Source organism: Anneissia japonica, unplaced genomic scaffold (genome assembly GCF_011630105.1).
Source record: "Anneissia japonica isolate Jap-2015-1 unplaced genomic scaffold, ASM1163010v1 scaffold287752_len1182401_cov188, whole genome shotgun sequence".
NCBI lineage: Eukaryota > Metazoa > Echinodermata > Crinoidea > Comatulida > Comatulidae > Anneissia > Anneissia japonica.
This window is the reverse complement of record NW_022687544.1, coordinates 715,426-736,446: the sequence shown is the minus strand read 5'-3', so window position 1 is coordinate 736,446 and position 21,021 is coordinate 715,426. Positions and strand designations below refer to the sequence as shown.

General features: G+C 33.3%; 2 protein-coding genes across 5 annotated transcripts in view; one reads left to right on the top strand and one right to left on the bottom strand.

Annotated features, from left to right (window-relative positions):
* Positions 1-471: 471 nt before the first annotated feature.
* On the bottom strand, positions 472-5,835 carry LOC117119792 (3-ketoacyl-CoA thiolase B, peroxisomal-like). Its single transcript, XM_033264710.1, has 10 exons — positions 5,447-5,835; positions 5,162-5,313; positions 4,598-4,720; positions 4,067-4,168; positions 3,899-3,979; positions 3,080-3,176; positions 2,769-2,862; positions 2,128-2,363; positions 1,267-1,412; positions 472-1,072 (listed from the first exon to the last, which is right to left on the bottom strand). The coding sequence occupies exons 1-10, from the start codon at positions 5,690-5,692 to the stop codon at positions 997-999; spliced, it is 1,353 nt and encodes a 450-aa protein (XP_033120601.1). The 5' UTR covers positions 5,693-5,835; the 3' UTR covers positions 472-996.
* A 1,326-nt stretch (positions 5,836-7,161) lies between these two features.
* Positions 7,162-21,021, top strand: part of LOC117119777 (dual specificity tyrosine-phosphorylation-regulated kinase 4-like) — a 54,656-nt gene continuing 40,796 nt past the window's right edge. The window contains exons 1-3 of one of the 4 annotated variants that reach the window (XM_033264681.1): positions 7,162-7,224; positions 7,642-7,805; positions 9,240-9,351. In XM_033264681.1, coding sequence (XP_033120572.1) covers positions 7,783-7,805; positions 9,240-9,351 — 135 coding nt within the window. In that variant the 5' untranslated portion in view covers positions 7,162-7,224; positions 7,642-7,782. Of the gene's footprint in view, positions 7,225-7,641; positions 7,806-8,655; positions 8,792-9,239; positions 9,352-11,785; positions 11,970-18,251; positions 18,648-21,021 lie in introns of those variants that run through there. The other 3 variants (XM_033264690.1, XM_033264697.1, XM_033264671.1) reach the window with 3 other exon arrangements.

Genomic DNA, 21,021 nt, shown 5'->3' with positions numbered 1-21,021 from the left:
TGTATTTTACTAGCCATTTTAATGTATATTTTATCTATATGGAACTAAGTTTTTTATAAAATTTGAATGACTTCCATATTCGACGAGTAAAAATTGAATCTGAATCAAATTGAGAATTTTTAGAAATGCTTATTTATTTATTCAAACTTTTTTACGAGGCTGCTCTTACAACGAAGGCAATCAGGCCCGTAACCATGAGGGTTTGGGTGGTTTTGGGTGACCCTTTCTGACCCATTTACTAGAGTGTAGTGTTATTATTACAGTATAACTTTGCTCATTAAAGAAACACTTCCGAGTTATATTTGGCCTATAGGAACCACCCTTGTTTTGAAGTATTCTCTTCCTCCTTTCTTTTCTTCTTTTGTTTTTTGTTTTTTTTTTGGTTGGGGGACTGGCTGAATATTCTGGATTGTTTTCAATTTGTGTGCTCATTATGATTTAAAATGTGTGTGCTCATTTCATCCTGTAAAATTCAATATTTTAATTATATTGTTGATGGTTTTCTTGATTTAATCACAGCCAGTATATCTTAATTAAAATACTATCTATAAAATAAAAATTCATAAAGATGCCAAAAGAATTAACAACACAAATTATAAAATCAATTTTCATATTCATTTTTAATATATAATTATATTTCAAAGTCCATCTGTAAATAAAGTCATTTTTTATTAAAGGAACCATATGGTCCATACAGAAACGGAACACCCACTTCAAAAAAAAAAAATATAAATTTATAAAATCAACATGATTGACCGGTCTAACGATGATAATTAATTAATTCATGTTGAGAATTTCCTCATCACTAAATGTTTCATGTAATATCATTCAAGCCATATATAATCAGTGATGCCATCATAAAATTGTTCCTTTTATCTGGTTGCTCAATTCAAATTCATTAAACACGGCTTCTGTGGGATGCAATATATATTCCTGAATCGCAGTCTGTTGCCACCACTGTTGATTATTTCTTATTGAAGTATTATGGATATTTCTTTATCGTCCTGGATATTCAAACACTGCAGCTGCTCCCATTCCAGTTCCAATACACATGGATACAACTCCATATGCTCTGAAAACAAGGAGATACTGCACTATTATTATTGTAAATATTATTTTGTAACACATCACAAACAAGAGAAGGAGGGTGTTTTAGTAGCCCACCTGCAATTGGAATGCCTGATGATGTTGGCCTCAAGTGTAACAAAACTGATACATGAGATTTGAAAAATGTAATTTTATGTAGAGTGTGACAACAATGCCTACCGTTTGCCTCTCCTCTTGAGTTCATAAAGAAGTGTTGATATTTGTCTTGCACCAGTACATCCCAATGGATGACCCAATGCAATGGCGCCACCTAGTGGATTTAATTTCTCCTTTGGAATTCCCAATTTGTTGATGCAATAAGTTGCCTGTGAAATATAGCAGTAGTTTGATTAATCAAGCAGAAAAATTAATTAAAATTAATTACTTTTACTTACTTTTCACACAATTCTATAAATTAATTGTTTTATATAAATTTGAAGGGGGGGGGAATTAAACCTCCATCTTCAATGTCCGCAAATATAACCACTGTGCCAACTATGTAACATTAACTTACAGTGTGTGTTTGCAATAGGAAAATATTATAGGAGTAATGACTTACCCTATCTGACATGTAGTCCAGTGGTTATGGCACCAGGCTAGTTATCTGGAGGTCGTGGATTTGATTCCCACCCGAATCACAATTTTTTTTTCGCAAATATTTGGCATCATACTGAGTATTCCCTACAATAACACATCAGGTAGGGTAAACCATCATACCACCATGATATTTTCCTGATGCAAACTCACATCAAAATATAATTGTTAGTACCGGCTACTACTTGGGGTTCGGATTCAACACTAGTCACTAATCGCAAGCTCAGTAGTCTAGTGCTTATGGCGCCAGGCTAGTCATCTGGAGGTCATGGGTTCAATACCCACCTATTTGAGAACTTACTGAGTATTCGGTACGATAAAACGTCAGGAAGGGCAAAACATCACTCCTATTACCTTACAGTTCGGTCGAAACTAATATGGTGCTACCAACATAAAACTAACCATGTACAACTACTATAAAAAAAAATGAATTAAACTGATAAATACCTGACTAGCAAATGCTTCATTGATTTCATAAACATCTATGTCATCAATAGTCAGGCCAGCTTTTAGCAGGGCTTCGGGGATGGCAAAAGCAGGCCCAATGCCCATTATATGAGGTGGAACGCCTACCACAGCAAATGATACAAGTCGGCCTAGGATTGGTAGTCTATGTTTTTCTGCTGCAGATCTTTTGGCAATTACCACAGCTGCAGCGCCATCACTCACTTGACTTGAATTACCTGTTCACAAGAGAGTTTCCATTATTAATTTCAGTTTAATAATATTTCATATTTAGCCAACACATATTCTTGATGGTTGACTTTTGTTTGCATTTATCAACTTAAACCACGATCTATCAATTGAGTAGTACAGTTGGTTTGATTTGACTACTGTCAATTTTCATCAATGAATTAAAAGAATTGGACACACTGGGTTACACTTAGAGTAAAATTTTTTTTGAGTAAAAAAGAAAAATTTTCAAATTTTAAGTCTGAGAGTGCCATTTCCGGCCATCTAGAGGTGCCATAATCGTAAATTTAGCCCCAACCATGGTGGGGCTGAGGTGGTATGGACCCTCCATCTGTCGAAGTCCCTCCATGGTCCTCCTCTATTTCAAATTCCTGGATCCGCCACTGCCCCCATACCTGCTGTCGTAGTTCCTCCTTGCTTGAAGGCTGGTCTTAGCTTGGCTAGGCCTTCTTTTGTTGTTTGCGCTCTTACACCATCATCTTTTGTAACCTACAAAAAATTAAATCAACACTATGTTTCAGAAAACAATCAAAGTACAAAAAAACAACACAACATGGCACTTGAAGGGAGGCAGCTTCTGAGCGCATTGCAGTAGTTCAGGTGGTGATTTTAACTATCTGACTACCCTAGGAACTTGCTTACTATAAAAAGCATTGTTATGTTGAAATTATCTTTTACAGTTTCAAAAGGAAAAGAGTAAACACACCGTAATTTCATGTTCATCTCCATTCTTGTCAACAATCGTTGTCTTCACTGGAACAATTTCATCATCAAAAAGTCCCAACTTTTGTGCTCTTGCAGCTCTGTGTAGATAATATTTTATGTAGTCAAATACTGATGCAGAGAATACAGACTGGCATATAATATATACTGTCTAAAAAACTGGGTACAATGAAAAATTCAGGATTAGTTTGCCGGGAGTGTGGAGTGGCAATTGAGATCTAGTCTGAGTGGGATGGACCTATGGCCTCAGGAAGGTGGGTTAGTAGTGGTACAGTAGAACCTCTATTTAAGGTACACCTTCCAGACCAAAAATGTGTCACCTCAATAGGGGTGCCCCTGAATAGGGGTTGGCTGTAGTATTAGAATATATACTTTCCCTTGTTTTGTGACCAAAAAATGTCCCCTAAATAGGGGTGTCCCCTTAATGGGAGTGACACAAAGGAGGAGTTCTACTGTATTCCCTTACCTATTGTAGGGTCAAGGGGCTGTCCCATGAATCTTCAGAGTTTTAGCCATTTTAATGTCTTATCTAAATGATTTCAAACTTTGTTAGGGGTTTTTTAGCTGCTACTAGGGGAAGGGGGTGCCCATTCCACATTCCAGGGATCTGCCACTGAATTAATGACACATTATGCAATCTTTGTGTTGCATTAAGTCATTCATGAATTTAACATACTAGAGTATACTTATTTGTATTTGACTTTGAGATAATATAGTTATATTGGTAAATTTTGTGTCAACAGATGCTGTAATGTTTAAAGTGAACTGCATTGTTTTATAATATTGGAACATTAGTCCTTACTTCATCTGAGATTCATATCCCATCAGGTCCTGTTCTTCTCTTGAAATTCCAAACTCCTCTGCTACATTTTCCGAAGTAATGCTTAAAAAATAGAGAATTTTGGAATCAATATATCAAATAATCACATTCAGGATATTTATCTCAAAATAGAAATAAATGTATTCATACCCCATTGGAACTAGAAGGTCTTGTTCGTCGCTGCTTTGAAATATCTTAGGATTCAACTGACTTGGATCTGAAGGCTGTTTATATTTTGACATGGATTCAACACTATAATACAATACCAAATACAATAATATAGGTTATGCATGATTTAATATAACTTAATTGAACAATGATACAATATTGTATAATAAAGTTATTGTCAATACATAATTATAAAATGATACAAAATCACCACCTGGTGGCTGTGAGGACTTATAAATGCCTGAATGTTATGTTCAGCACTATGTCTATTAATTTACAGAAAAACTTTTTTAAAAATGTGTTTTTTTAGGTGTTTTTTTTTTTTAATTTGCAGAATGTTTAATACATGCCATGTTATTAGCAAGGTCATGCAGTGCCCAGGTTTGAATGGTTCTACTTTTTTGTGGGGATCTTGGTTTATCCAGGTAACTATTCACAAAATAGACTTCATTGTAACAGTCCCTCTCCTCCTCACCACGCATATCATGCATTTGAATGCATGGATTGACTCACCCGCCAGCAATAGCAATATCATATACGCCACTCTTAATACCACCAGCAGCATTCATAACTGCCTGCAGACCTGACGAACACTGCCGATTCACAGTAGTCAATGGAACATTGTAAGGAATACCACTGCAATGCAAGAAAATCAACAAAAAAATGTACTAGTAACTTTTCCAAAATACCATTTTCATTGACATTCTATGATCAAATCCATATGATGTCTCAACAGCACTGATTCTCAACGATCATACTTTGATGATGACGATTGAAGTAACTCAACCAAAACATTAAACCAGCCGTTCTTTTCAGAAATACGTACATGGTATACCACAAACATTTAATATACTTCACCATGCAAACCTTCAAACAATATTTTATCCTCAATACTACAATAATTATCATTTTAAAACAATCATGACACCATATATGATTCTCTTCATGGATCAGTACCTACCAACCTCATTATAATTATCATTAATCCAATGTATCATCATAATCTATCTTCACTTTATCATTATCATTGTCATCAATGATCAGGACTCTCTATTTCCTGATATTTATAATTTTTACCTTCTGAATTGTGCCACGCGAGTGAGATGAGCACCAGCACCAGGCATCAATACGTTGCCAATGACGATATCGCCAACTAATTTAGGATCTAGTTTTGCATCAGCAAGTACAGCTTGAAAAACAGGAGCTAATAAATCATCTGGATATGTATCCTATTATTGAATGTAAATTAAAAGATCAATCATCATTGAAGAGTGTGAAAATATTTACATAGCCTAACTAAAAAATAGTTAGTTATTCACCTGTACAAAAAAAAAAAAAAAAAAAAAATAAGCTGTAACTTACCTTAAAAGAACCTCTATTAGCTTTTCCTATAGGTGTTCTCTTTGCTGAGACTACAACAATATCTTCAGGATCGGGTCTTCCTCTTCCAGCTGTATGGTTCATGCTTACACCGGAGTTTATGGTCCTAGGCTCATGGTTTTCGCTGAACACCTGTCTGCCCACAGCCTCGGAGTTCATCGAAGGGAATCTTGGTCCAGATGCAACCGGTGCATTTAAATGCCGAGTAATGGAAGCTAACCGATCCATAACTGTTCGCTATATTGCAGTAAGTTATTTGTATTCAAAATATAAACCTTCTACCAGCAAATTTCCATGTGAAATTTCGACTAAGCAACACACTAACCTAGAAAGTGGAACAGAAACAGAAGTGTGGTCGCAAGTAAACAATATTGACCTTCGACCCTTCAGATAAGAGGGGCGTGGTCAAATACACTGATTTAAGCGCGGGTGGGGTGCACGTTCTTCGCGTTTTAAAGATGAACTGTGCTAAAAAAGTTATTAAATAATAATAATAACAGTAATAATAATAATAATGATGATGATGATGATGATGATGATGATAATAATAAATAAATAAATAAATAATTAGCGAAACGGTTAGGTCTAAATCCAAAATATATATTGTGGTCTATTAAAAAAATTGATTTTTTAAAATTCAAGACTATGCTAGTATGTGTTGCTCATTCATTTGGCCGACGTACTATAACAAAGATATGAATCTAAATATCTGTTACAATGATAGTCTATGATTGATGCTTAAACAACCCGGTGCTGCTACAGCGTATGTTTGAAATTTTTTAATGAATTTCTGAGAAAAACCAGTTTTTAGATTTGAAAGGATAATACAAGACCAGTAAAAATAGGCTAATACAATGCGTTAGTGAGCACGCTTGACTCTAAAAGTGTAAATTGTATTTTTATTTTTTTTTTATTGTAGTTCTATGTAAAAAATGAAAATCAGCAAAGACTCATCAAGAATATGAATGCTAAGAGAGGCTGGGAGAATGTCGTTTGGTTCCAAACATGCCTCAATGAATAGCCTATGCACTGGCAATCTATTGCAGAATCAAATACAGCGTCTCATGGATACAATTAAATATGATCGAATGATTCGAAAAAGAGTGACATTGTCATTGGAGACGTACTTAAACGCAAAAACATATGACTAGAAAGACTATTGGCCACGTGTTAGACAAAGTAACAGTAGAGAGATAGATCGATCCTGCTATAAAACTGGTTTTGGAATTATGAAAACAATAATAAAAGTAGAGGAATGCTTGTAAGCTCTGTACACTGTACCATATTTATTCAGTTAGTGTCTAAAACGCTAATTAGGCCTATATACAGGCAATTAGCCACGTGATCCAGTATCACGGTTGAAAGACCAATAGCATTACCACCAGCGTATACTAGCAGTTTTATATTGTCGATTCGATTCAATGGCTGGAAGTTGGATCGGCTTCCCATGCCGCCCTCAACCAATCAGGTGAAGTTGATTGTAAATCTTCTCTGTCCATGTTGTTAATATTTGCGAATCTATTAACTGAGAATTACAAGAAAAAGTTTTAAAGCTCATGCAAGAACATGTTTTATGAAATTACTGTAAAACGAAACGACGATAAATCAACTTCACTTTCTCACGCAACTAGTGATTTTATTGGTCGAATGTTGCTATCACGTGATTAAATATAAGCAATAATTAAGTGCAGAGACTAGACAGGCAGCACTTGCCGTGTGTGGTGTGTGGATGTTGTTGGTGTTTTGAAAGTTATAGCTCGGTATTTGACAGATTTACGTATTTATAGCTTTTGGTAGACCTAGGCGTATTTTCACAGAAAATTATAGTTTATTAAATCAACTTATCTGCAATTTTTGGGCAAACTTTCCGAATAGATACCTTGACTTGTGTACTGGGCTAGGCATAGGTAGGCTCAGCCAGAGCAAAATTGGAACTGTGCGTGTGAGGAGTAGAATCGTGATCGTCAGCTAGCAGTTTGGAGAGATCTAGGAGGCTTGTTGTTGAGACTAGGGCCTAGCTATCTAATGTACATTGTTCAACTCAGGGACTTTTCACCACCGAAATAAAATACTGTTTTAGAGGTGGGGCCTATTATTAGTACTATACAAATATGTGTATTGTTTCATTGTGTACTTTGTTCAATAATTTGATCCTGTTTTATAATTGTTGATTTTAGGTTGAACCATGTTGGTTAATGAAGATCATAGAATGGAATGTTTTGTTTATGAGAATCCTGTTGAATGGTTTGCCTAGTATAGGCCTAGGCCTACTCCAAAGTCAGCCACATTTCTGATAAGCCAAGTGTACAATCTTAACAATGAACTTTAGGAAAGGAGAAGGGTAAGTTATCTATAATCTAGTGGGTGACAGTATGGTAAAGGTATGCCAGTGTTTTAGGGATAATCCCCTCCCCCCAAACAAGGTGTAGGAGATTCCTGAGCTCATGAAACATTTTATAAAGTTTCTAAATGAAAAATTGTTTGTATCTTTGAATGAAAGAAAATGTGTGTTGTTTATGATGGATTAAGAGGATCCATCATTCAAGATTTTGTTGCGTTATGATATGTCAAAAAAAGTTTAATAAAACTTCAGTACCCATTCTAGCCTACAGTCATTTAAAAATTCTTGTTTTCATCATGGATAACATTAACAATAGAATTTTTTTGATTTTTAAAACTTGTTACCAGTTGATAGAATTTATATGTATTCTGTACAGTATTTAACAATATTTTGGTATGATATATTATTTGGTATGTGAATTTTCTTACAAATGCAATACATTATTGTCAAAATAGTCATAAATTTGTCAAAATAAAATACTATAATAAATATAAAATTAACATCATTTATGTCATATTGATTAATTTGGCTTCAGTCCCTCCCATCCAGCTGTGTAAATGTTTTTTTTTTTTATGTTTGGCAATAAAAATAATAAGAATAAATGATATACTCTCATGCAATTCTCTTGTGTACTGGTGGCTGTGGAATGCAAATGTGGAATAATATAATGAACAATAATTTCTATATAAGTCGATGACTATGACCTCCGGTTTCCTCTTGGTGTTGATATCATAAATTGTGTTTACATTAAGCTTAGTTGGTTGTGCATTGTTTCTTCACCCAGCTACACAGTGTTAGACTTTATGTACTCTTTGATAAGAAATGCAGATAAAAACGTCTGTTGACGTAGCAAGACATCAGGTTTTACAGTAATTCAGTTTCTTTCGTGCATAGTGTTCTGGTGGTAGTTCAATCATGATGGCTCATTTGCATGCTAACTTAGCTTTTTATAATCTGGATTTTGGCAAGTTAAATGAACAATAAACGTATGTATTTGATTATATTTAATTTGAATTACAAGGAAAAATAAAATTTAATTGTGTGTGATATCTTATTATTTTTTTTTTTTGTAAATTTATTTTATTGTTGAACTTTTTGAATGTTGGGTTGTGCTTTAGTTTTAAATATTTAAAGGAGTATTTGCTGACATTTTGTGAACTAAGTATTCAGTTTATTTACTTTTGTCACAAGTAATACACATTGCATAGAAATTGTGCTTAATATTACTTGTGGTATTTTTGTTTTTAATTAATATGATTAGTTGGCAGCATTGATTCAAAACCCCTTGATGATGTATACAAGTATATTTTTCTTGTATACATGTGAGTACATTACTTGTTTTTTTTGTTTGGCAGAATGAGTAAAAATAAATAAGTAATAAAATAATAGAAATATTAATAATTTTGATTTTCTTTTTTTTTTTTTTTTTTACAGGTCCATGGGAGTAAACGACAAGAAAGACAGATCTAAGGATCGAACGGCAATGCTACCTGAAATAAAGTCGTATGCTGCCAATCAGCCGTCATCCCACCATCACCATGGAAAGGTAAGTCAAATAACTAAAATTAATAATGTCAGTAATGATGATGTAGTACAAATACTTAAATTTTTAAATAGTATTAATTCAATAATGACAATGATAATAATAATGTTACACTTGTATAGCACATAATGCATCACATCATAAAAATAATAAACAATTAATGATTACATAGTACAAATACACTATCAGTCAACGAATTTGTGTGCAAAAGCAATTAAGCCGGGCACACATTCTGCCATGTTTTCAGAGAACAACACGAAAATGGAAGCGAAGGATCAATTTGAGTGGCAGTCTGCCAGTAATTTAGTAGTTTTGATTTGTTCAGCGACGCTAGAATGGAATCACTTATCTGACTGTCTAACCAGGCATCGTACGTTCTCTGCATGCGTAGATTTGAAAAAATTGCATCCCAGAATCCACACAACGAGGAGAACTTAACGTTCTCACATGCGCAGATAAATTTTAGTGACGTCATTACGTTCTACGTCCTACCGTAGTGTTGTGTAGTCAAGCGCTTACAGAGATTGGATTCGTTGGCTGACAGTCTAATACTGTGTGTATACCTTTAGAAATGAATATATGTATCCATAAATTCGCGAGGACAATAGTTTGTAATTGGTATTTCTGCCCATTTTGTTGCATCCTTAACAAAACTCATGAGGCTCAGTAATTTGTGGAATTAGGAAATTTCTGTTCTTCCTCTATCCCTTCTTCACTTATCCCTGTTTTTTTTATGTTCATGTTTGTAGTCTCTTTGTGCCCCTTCTTGTTGCTATAAAATTTCCGTGTTGCCCCAAAAATCACACTTCACCACTCTTTAACTGACCTGTAGTTGATAATAATCTAAATTTGATTTTATTTAACAGTCTATGATAGCTTACACGTGTAGCTGATAAAGTGATCAGCCAATACATCATTAACTTATGATGAATTGATTACCCAGGTTACAACACCTTATCTAAATTGAGCATGTCCAGTGCAAATTAGGATAATGTATGGTTTAACCTTTATCTTTGGAGTATTGTATTTATCCTGTCATATTTGTGAGGTCTCACTACAAAATGAGTCTCATCGTTAGAAAATCAAAAAATGAGTTAATATTACATTTTGGTAGACCACATTATAAGGTTTAATTTGGTCTTTGAATGGCTTCCCTAGGATAAATAGATCCAGAGATGTTCGCATTTAAAGATTAGGTGTATGAGAACCAGGTTTTGAGAAAATCGGCCTCAAAGATAAACTAACCTGTACAAATAATAGGACTAGAATTACAGAATATGCGAAGAGAACACTGTTTTTAGTAGGAAAATTCACTTAAAAAGTACACAATCATAAAATATAAGTATCAAGTTATTCAAAAACATTAAAATCAAAATGTTGTAAAAATGTTGCCTTTGACCTATTTTGGTGAATATCTCAATATGATTTCACCAACGATGCGTCTCATTTCGTGGTGAGACCTCACATTTGAGCAATTCATTCTTTAATCATTGTAATAAAAAGAGCATATGTTAAAAAAAATGTTACATTCCCTCTAATTAAAGAACCCTCCAATTTCAGAATTGTCCTGCCAACATTTCTTTACCATATTATATATTATTTCATTTATTGGTAAAGAATTGATGACAATCTTTTTTACATGGTGACTTGGACTTATGAAAACACCCTAAAGGTGTTCTTTTACTTTGTTAATAAGTACAGTAAGTAAGAGTACTTGAGAATCCAAATAATAAGGTAAGTCCTACTCCCCATAGACCTGCAAAGACAGCTATTCACTGTAATGCATTCATTGCTTCTCTAGCTTTAAAATTTCAATTAATTACTGCAAACAGGTTAGGATCTACCCTCAATAAGTGAAAATCGGTGAGGATTAAAAATGTATCGCATATCAGAATTTTTTGTTATTATTCCCAACTCCATGTTGAGTCTGATAATTGACTTCCATGTTATTGATTCACAATCTCTAAAATACATATTTCATGATAAAGACACTTTAGTACAATAGGCTTATTACAAAAATAGTATACAGTACTGGGTAAGGTCATAGGTAGATACTAGACATAGAGACTAAATTAGATTGTCGTTTTTGGGGGGGTTTTTTCAGATAATTTTTCATAGATTTTTAGCAAAACATGAAACTGTAGACTTGGCATTTAAAGAATGAACTATTTGATATTATAATGATCAACCATTTTTGTCTGATATTGAATGTCATCCCCAGATTAACAATTAAAAACATGTACTTTCAGCCATTGTAAATTCCCTCAAATGCAACAATTAAGAAAGAATGAAATGTTGAGAAACATGGCCTTTCTCTCTCCGTATATTATTCAGAGTTAATTCAGTTCAGCAGGAGTCCTAAGTTGGGAGAAAGCTTCTTCCAGATAATCTGGTTTAATGAACATTCTTTACACATCTTATTGTATGTTCTTGTGTGTGATGGTTCACTGGCCTGCAGTGCTAAGGAGGACAGTACTAAAAAGATATCAACATTCAGAATTTGTCGGAGATAGGTTAGATACCAGGAGCTTTTTGCTTACTCAATGCAAAATACTTTTCTCAATTCAAGATACGGTGCTGATTCCCAGGACGTAGGACTAGACATGGGACCCCTATTACAGGTATTTAACTATAATAAATTTGTCTGTTGGTGTAGATTGTTCAAGATGGTCATACAATCATCTCTGTGTGCGATTGACGACATGTAATAAAATAAAGAACAATCTCAAAAACTTTAAAATAAAAGCATTAAGTTGTCATGTAAAAGAATCATAAGTCTCATAAATCAAAAGAATTCATTTCTTCTTGATTCAAAAAACTAAAAATCGGTTTCCAAGAAATTTAAAAGTTTATACAATGATTATTATAAGAATGCAGACAATAACATTTATGCACCTGGTATTTTTTTTTGTATATCTTGATTACAAGGCCTGATGTTTCCATCATTATGATAAGATGCGGCCTGAGTATTTAGTTATATAAAATTAGCCATGAAATACTCGCACCTAGGGGCTGAAACATAGCACTAACCACAGCCGGTCAACAGTGCAGCTGGCGTGTCAAAGGATGGCTGGCCGAAAATGGTCAGCATATAATAGCTCAAACTTCAAACTACAAACCTGAATAGAAACCGCCTCCACCTAAAATTTGCGAGAAATATATTTTGTACAGAAGTTCAAACTTTCAATCAGGCTAGTGACCTCCCAAAAAAAGCAATTCAAGTACTAAATGTAATGGCTCAAGTTTATTAGCTCAACAGACAGTGTAGTTATTATTTTTTCATTAGGATTTGCAGATAATTGTTATCTTCATCAGACTTTTTAATTCTTTAAATACAATGGCAGTGTAGTGAACTTGGCACACTGATACCAATTTATTACCACTAAGTCTTTCTCTACAATGCATATCTAATTTACAAGCAGTGATTTATACAAATTTAACAGGTGGCGATATTTACATGTTATTATCTGCCATGTCTATTCTGACTTATTGCCAATGGTTTGTGTCATTACCAGTTATCTACTATCTACAATCCTCTGTAGTTGAGGATGGTGGAATGTTTAAATTGACTTAATATTTTATCTTGAGTGTCTTACTGAAATTATCATAGAATCAATCAGTTATCAATATTTAGGCTTTCTGTAACCTTTAATATGCAGGTAATATTTTTCAATATTTTTGCTATTGTTAGTTTTGATGTATGTTACCTTATCAAAAAGAAATTGATTATAAAAAAAGCAAGCCAATAAAGGGTTAGTTAAAACTAAATTACTGGTATATGGGAATAACATCACACATTCCTTTATATAAGCGGGTAGCCTGACTGACGTTGACAGCATTAGACTTTAAAACAGACGTAACTACAGGTGACATAACCAAAGAAATATTAAAAACCTATAGATATTGTGCAGTGGCGTAATGATTGGGGTGGGGGGGACCTTTGACTTTGTGAGAGTGGGGGCCTCTTGGGTCCCAGTCGCCAAATCCATTGTGAGATTTCAGATGTGCTTGTTTTTAATTGTTTTTCATTGCATTCTAAATGTTTATAACTACAAAACAATTGATATATGAGTGGCGAATCCGGGAATGTTTAATAGGTCCCAGGAAGAGACTTTCACTGATAAAGGGTCAATACCACCTCAGCCCCACCATGGTTGGTGCTGAAAATGTATGATTATGGCACCTCTAAATGGCTGTTAGTGCCATTTCCCACTTAAAATTTAGGGACCCCCTTTAATTCGCCACTGGATATAATATGATATACAGTTGATGTCAGAGACACATGCTGTTGAATATCAACAAAGCCCTTTTGGGTCAGGGTGCTAGATCGAGGACCATGTGGTTAGGGGTCGGGGCCCTGCGGACTGCCGCACAAGAGCACATAGCCGTTCCACCACTGATATTGTGTCACATTCCTTCCCCCATCAGTTCATTCATTCATCTGTCCATCCATTCATTTATTCATTAATTCAGTCATGCCCCTTAATTCTTGCATGCATCCGTTCATTCATCCATCCATTCATCCATTCATTCATTCATTGTGAAATTTGTGTTTCCTCATTTTTGGAGGCTTTATTGAAATTGAAATATTATAAATTAGAGTTGTAATAGCCCTTGCATGTCTTGTAAATGTGAGATTTAATGACGTTTCTGAGGACATTGTCCTCAGCATGTACATTTTGCTTAATTATTTCTCTTTAATGCTCTGCTTAATTCTTAAGATTCATATGTCCCTTTTGTACTCAATAGAGCTTTAATGGCACTGACCTTCTTTCTAAATGAACGATGCTATAATAGACTCTTCACTTTTCCAAATGAATATCTCATGACGTTGAATTCAATAATTCCATGGTGTTGGTCGATGTATAACTTAATACTTCCTTCCACAAACAATTGAAAGAAAAAAAATCAATAGTATCAAGGGGTAGGCCTTCAAGGTCAACAGTGAGCTGAACTTTATGGCTCTTACCTGAAAATTAAGAATAAACACACCCATACCCTGTAACTTATTACACTGTTTATCAAACATCAATAGTTGCTAGTATCAATGGTTAACTATATAATATTCATGACCAAGGTGTATAAATAATAGTTAGTTTATTATAATGGGCACATCAAGTGACTTTTTCTTGTAGTTGAAGATAGAGAGGTAAATAATAATTTAAAAAAAACACAGAAATCAGTATAATTATGTGGCCGAGTTGACTTGTGGCCGAGTTGACTGCAGCCGAACTTTTTGTGGCCGAGTTGATTTGTGGTCGTGTTGACTTGTGGCCGAGTTGACTTGTGGCCGAGTTGGATCGAATTCGTGCTATGACAATGGCATTACTCAATGTGCACATTAACTGCTGATGTTAATTAACAATGCTTGTAAGATTATGATAAAAATATTTACAAAAACACTTGATGGATTAGGAAAATGAATCTCTGTCTACATGATAACTTTCTGAGGGAATACATTCGTTGTAGACCAGGCCTCCTGTAGTCATAATAAGAGCAGCATTAGAGTAGTTTACTTAAGTCATAAGAACGCATGTACGTCCTTGTGTAGCAATCAATATCATGTTCAATAGAAAATGACCAATCACTATGCAAGTCATTTTTATTGAACCTAACTGCAGGTGAAGCAGAAATATATTAAGAATCAAGGATTTGTGTTAGGTAATAGATATAAACCTTGACATTAATTATCACATTTTCCATCACTTCACTTACTGTAGATTACTTCAAAATTAATGTGTGAATAACCAAGGACATATTTTCAATATGAAATTCATTTTACATCCAAGTTTCAAGCTCGGTCTCAGAAAGGAAGGCAGTGTGATGACTAGCGATCACGACGTAATGGCTGTTCTATTCTAAGCATGAAAAAAAAAATAAAGAAAACATGTGCTTTTAAATGTCAAGCTGGCCTTTTCACAAGTGGACAAATAGTTTGTTATGTAAAATGGGGAAGATATAGGGGGCCTCATAAAGAGTTCTAAAACAGATATTTGTATAGTGTTTTGATTCGGCAGTTTCTGTACAGTACCATATACAAATTAACAGTCATTTTCTTTGCCAATTAATAGATAATAAACCCTTGGTATTTAATTCTCATACAATTCTTGTTGTTGAACTTATTCTTATTTATCAAATGATACTGTATCTTGGTGGTTAAGATGCTTACATTCTAATCATAGGACCTTGGATTCAAATCTTTTGACACCAGGATCCATTTCTATGAAATACAACTTCATCCCTTAAGCATCAACATAAGAAAAAACTTAATTTGTAGAGCCCTACTGGCCTCTGCTGGAAACTGTTAGACCCCGTGTCAAAATGAGTGTTCAGTTCTCTTACCAAAACAACTTAAGAATGACAAGATTGACATAGCTTTAATTGAGAAATATCTTGTTATTTTTCAATTAAATCAATTGTCATTGAAATGGCCAACTGCCCATCATCCAATGACAATTGTTAAACACAGAATACAGGAAGCCAACCAGAGCATGTAGCTGAAAAACAGATACACAACACCTGTGTATATTTCATGCCTAGGTGTGTATTTTTTAAATCCTTTTCATCGCCACCTAGTCTAAACCCCTTCATCCATCTACTCATTCTCCTTTCAACCAATTTCGAAAGAGCTTCAATCAAGACGTATGTAATTCGATATTGTGCGTAAACCAATATAAAGATGACAGTATTTCAGTGGTTTATGTGAATAGGCTAAATTGCTACTAATTGCTTCAGGATATAAGAAAAAGAAATTTACACAAGGGAAGGTAAATAAGGCTTGAATAAATGTATAGTGCCATAGGAGTTTCACCTCTGTCTATATACTCTTTGTCATTGGTCTGGCGTAATATAATAGCTTTTATAATAAAGCCGAGGCCATTAAGTGACTGATATGAGAAGTTAGAATCCTTTGAAAATGATTGCCGTTATTATAGTCATACATTTTGTCCCCTCTGTGTTAAAATGGTGTATGCCATGCCAAGTAGGAATTCATTATAGAAAAAATTAAAATCAGGAGTTTGAAATTTGTCCTGACAATACGACAGGAACTAAAGGATTGGCTGGCCGAAAATGTCACATACATACAATAATAATTTGTAGGTCAGATTCGTATTTTCTAGGCTTACCACCAGCAGGTCAATTTCCTCGAGCCATTGGCAGTAAATATGCATGTTAAGATGTTTTTATTGCCCCAGACCTCAAATTAGATACTGGGATGAAGCCAGGCAGGGATACTGTAGTTTTTTGCCTCAGTTAAATGTAGTACGATTTTAAAATTTGGTAAACGTGCTGTACCTAAACAACAACTTCAGAATTTGAGGTTGATACAATTTGGAAAATAATTTTGATATGAATACAAATTTCTGTGGAATGTACAGTATTGCAAGTTATATTGTATCTTGTCTTCTAGCTGAAATATAATAATAGAGCATTTTCTTTCTTTTTTTACAGATATATACTGCCTGGTAAAATCTCAAAAAAAGAAATCTAATCTAAAAAAAATTATTAAATTAATTAAAATTTTGAATTGTTAATTTATAATGGTAAAGTAAATTTTTAATTTTTATTTTATTGTGATTTATCAACTATTTACTACTAAAATCCTTAAATTAATTGCCAGCCTATTAATAGTATTAAACAGCATAATGCAAACAATGGATGAGTATAATGATTCATGTGTCTATTTTTTATAAATTTTTAAATTCAATTGAAAGCTACTATGACGTACTTAAATATCAAAGGAAGCAATTTAAATATAGAATTATACTGTTCAGGTTTATTATCTCATCAAAGACAGTTTATGTTTATAAGAATAATACACATTTCATTTATAATCAATACAATTCAAAGTAAAATTGGTTTATTAAAACTAACAACCACTCATAAACTTATTCATCACTTCAATAAAACATATTTTGGCATTTACAACCTCCCCATAAAATGTGTGATATATGATATCAAGTCATTATTAGGTTATATCTGTGAAATAACCAAGTCTATACACAGAGATTGATATTTGATTAATATTTACAAGGGCCCACTAAAAATTTATACATAGATACACAATGAAATTCATATTGGAAACAAACAATTAGAAAATGAAATCAAAAGCCAATATACCAAGCCTGTGTTCGATCAGTGATGCTCTATGGCAGTGAAACTATAGCCAGTAAAGGTGGCAGATATTTCTAGGCTGCGTCGGACAGATATGTGCATGCTTCATTTGATGGCGCATGTCAGCCTACAGGACAGAAATTCATCAACAGAACTGCTCAGCAGTTTCAACCTACCAACTATAAGTGATGCTATATAACACGGCCACCTGAGATGGTATGGGCATGTTGAAAGAATAAATAATAACTGGGTTAAGAAGTATATGGTGATGGAAGTTGAGGGTTCCAAAGGTAGAGGAAGGCCTAGGAAGACCTGGGAGCAAGTGGTTCAGTGATCTCCAGTAAGCTAAGGATAAGCCGTGCAACTGCACAGAATATAACAAGATATAAATCGGAATAATATTTGGATTTCTGTCTGATTTTCATTTAAATGTGAAGTCCATTCCACATGTTAACCATTGTTTGTTTGGTTTAATCTTCAGGAAAATTAGGGGAAAATGATTTGTATTGCACTCTGAAATACAGTACATGAATTGTAAAATCTTATATAAAGTCTATTACCACATGTTAACCATTAGTTGTTTGGCTAATTTTTTTCAGGAAAATTAGGTAAAACAATTATTTGTATTGTACACTGTAAATATGTAATTTGAAGGGCTCCCTCAGTATCAGAAAGTTTTAACACAGAAAGATTAAGATGTTTCAATTGTTCACTTTTGATTGGTCAGTTGCTAGATGGGTGAGTGCATTATACCATGGGTGAATTATTGTAATGTGTGATTATTGGTTACAGTGGATAAAGGATTCGAATGCCAGGCAACTAGTCCATGATTTTGTACATTTACAGAACAGTAGGACTTGTTGGGAGATTACAGTAGTAACTTGCAAACATTATACTGCAAATGTTAATGCAGTCCAATACAACGTTATAGAATTTAGACTTAAAGCTTACAAATGGAAGCCTATTACTTGCCTGAAAGTATACTAAAGACCATTATAAATGTGTGGTCTTTAGCATGTTAGCAGCCAACCATGAGTCGGAAATTAAAAGTGTATGTTCAGCCGATGCAAAGGAGTAACCAGCCTTCAGATATGTCCCTGTCATTACCCCCAGCCCAGGAGAAGGGCAATTTAGTGTCAAAGCAGTCAAAACGAGAGCTTACTGCACCGTTTATTGCAAGAATGGTAGGAAGAATTTTTAACATTTTAGTAATTAATAGTAATAGATTTTCTTTGCTGCAAGTGCAATATAATATAATCTATTTAGGCAAAAACCTTCTTCATGATGATATCAGTAAGGAAACATTTTGAGGTTTTTAAAAAATTTTCTACAGATTTGAATACTTCAATACTGCTACTGCTATTATTGTTTATTATATGATGAATACTTTTGTCATTTAAAGAAATATTATTATGTTATTAATTTTTATGATTAGTCATTAAGTTATGCTAGTTGCCTAAGACAAATCCTAAATGCCATTGCAAAATTGTTTGACTTAGATAAAATTTGACTTACAGATTGTTAATTAATTGAAAACACAACTATTTGGCATGTAAAATAAGATTGACTTAGAAATTATTTGAGTTAGGCAAAGTTGCCTTAGGCAAGTTTAACTGTAGATACTCCCATACATATAATAATATTGAGATGTGAAGTGCTGAAATAATAGAAACACTAGGTATCCAATTATCCTCAATTATTGTAAATATTATTTTCTTTGGTACTGTAACTTAGTTACAATATAGATTATATAGGCCTTCCTTTATTATAGCTTGATAGCTATGAGTAAACAAACAGTAATAAGAGGATCTTAGGTTCAAATCCTAATTGAGTTTTTCTCAAACTGCTGAATTGTTTATTTGATAAAGTAAGTAATAATAATGATATATAGTAATTTACATTCATTGGTCTTTAAGGTGTTGGTCACTGGTTACCAAATATTCTAGCCAAGAATGGCTAATAACAACAATAATAATAATGCTAATTTTTATTATAACTACATAACAAACCAAATTTTTAATATGTATTATTATTATTATTATTATTATTATTATTATTATTATTATTATTATTATTATTAGCAAAATGTTGCATTCCAACAATTAAGTTACTATATCATATATGGAAATAAAACCTATGTATTATCATTGCTACACCCTTGTGACCTCTTAAGGTGTAACACCTTTTTGGCTTTTGTGTCTTGTTCTTTGTACACCCTTAAGGCTTTTGTTGATTACCTAGTGTTCATCATTATTTTCATTGTTGTTATCTATGTCGAATTGATCGCTTTGTTTCACCGGTCAGTTACCATACCAATCTTAAGCCTCCTGTATGTTTCTTTATTTTACTTGTACAGTAATATTTAGCTTGATAAAAGATTTTTCCAATTTCTGCTTGTTAGAAATAATTTTAAATGCATTTTCTTTTAACTTGATTTGGACTACTTATTGCATAAGCAATCAAACTGTGATATTTTGACAAGTTATGATGTCGGTTTATATTTAGTGCTCCATAACAACAAGAATCTGTGATAAAATTCTTGTGTTGCTAACGTATCACTACATACCGATTTCTTTCTAATGGAATTGTTTCCTAATGCGCCGTCTCTACAGAAAGTGTTTTCCCTTCCTAGACATTCCAATGTTGTCCTGTATGCCATTTTATGCGTAATATAGTGTTTGTTAAAACCAGTTCCATGAATATGGTTAAGGTGTCAGTAAGTCATTAAAAAAGCATTAAATCTGTGGCAGAATACAGTGCGTAACTTGGTCTTGTAGAAAAAGCACTTCTTGGTAAAAGAAGCAAATCTGTTATTTTGTAAATTTTTTACAATAATTTTTACCTTTAGTACTATAATTGTTATGACATTTACTCCAAAATGACATTAATTTGTCATAAAAAATTTAGCTTTTGAGTAGTTGATTATGAACCATCTGCATATTATGAGTTATGTCATTTTTCAAATGGTATTCTAATGATGAAAATAATGGCTTCTGACTACAGTAGTAATACAGCATATTCTTGAGCTCTTATCATCCATAGTTTATATAATAGGCCTTATTCCTTTGAACTTTATTGTTCGCAACAAGACAAGAATTTGTTCAGGTACTTGAATGTTATAAATAGGCTGTTAAATTGATATGCTAAAGATGGAGAAATTTAAATTACAGTACTGTACAGGTACTACTGTACATCACTTTTAAGGGCACAAAGAAAAAGATTATTAGATTATCATTCTTTTTTTTCTTTTTTTTTGTGATGAGGGCGGACACTTATATATTTTTGTTTTTAATCTGAACTATAGAATATTGCTTTTTGTTATCAATGAAGGAGGGACTGGTTTTAATGGCAAGAATATTGTAAATATTGTAAAAAACTGGTTTAATTTTTATTGTTTTTTTTTAAAGAAAATGTATTTCCAGTGGCAAAATTGCATTGTTTTTTTATGCTGTTTTGAAATAAATGATGCGGCAAAAATATTTTTTTATTATTCCCTAATCAATACTTCCCAAATTTTTGACGTGGGTGGGAGTGATAATCTAACAATTTTTTCTATGC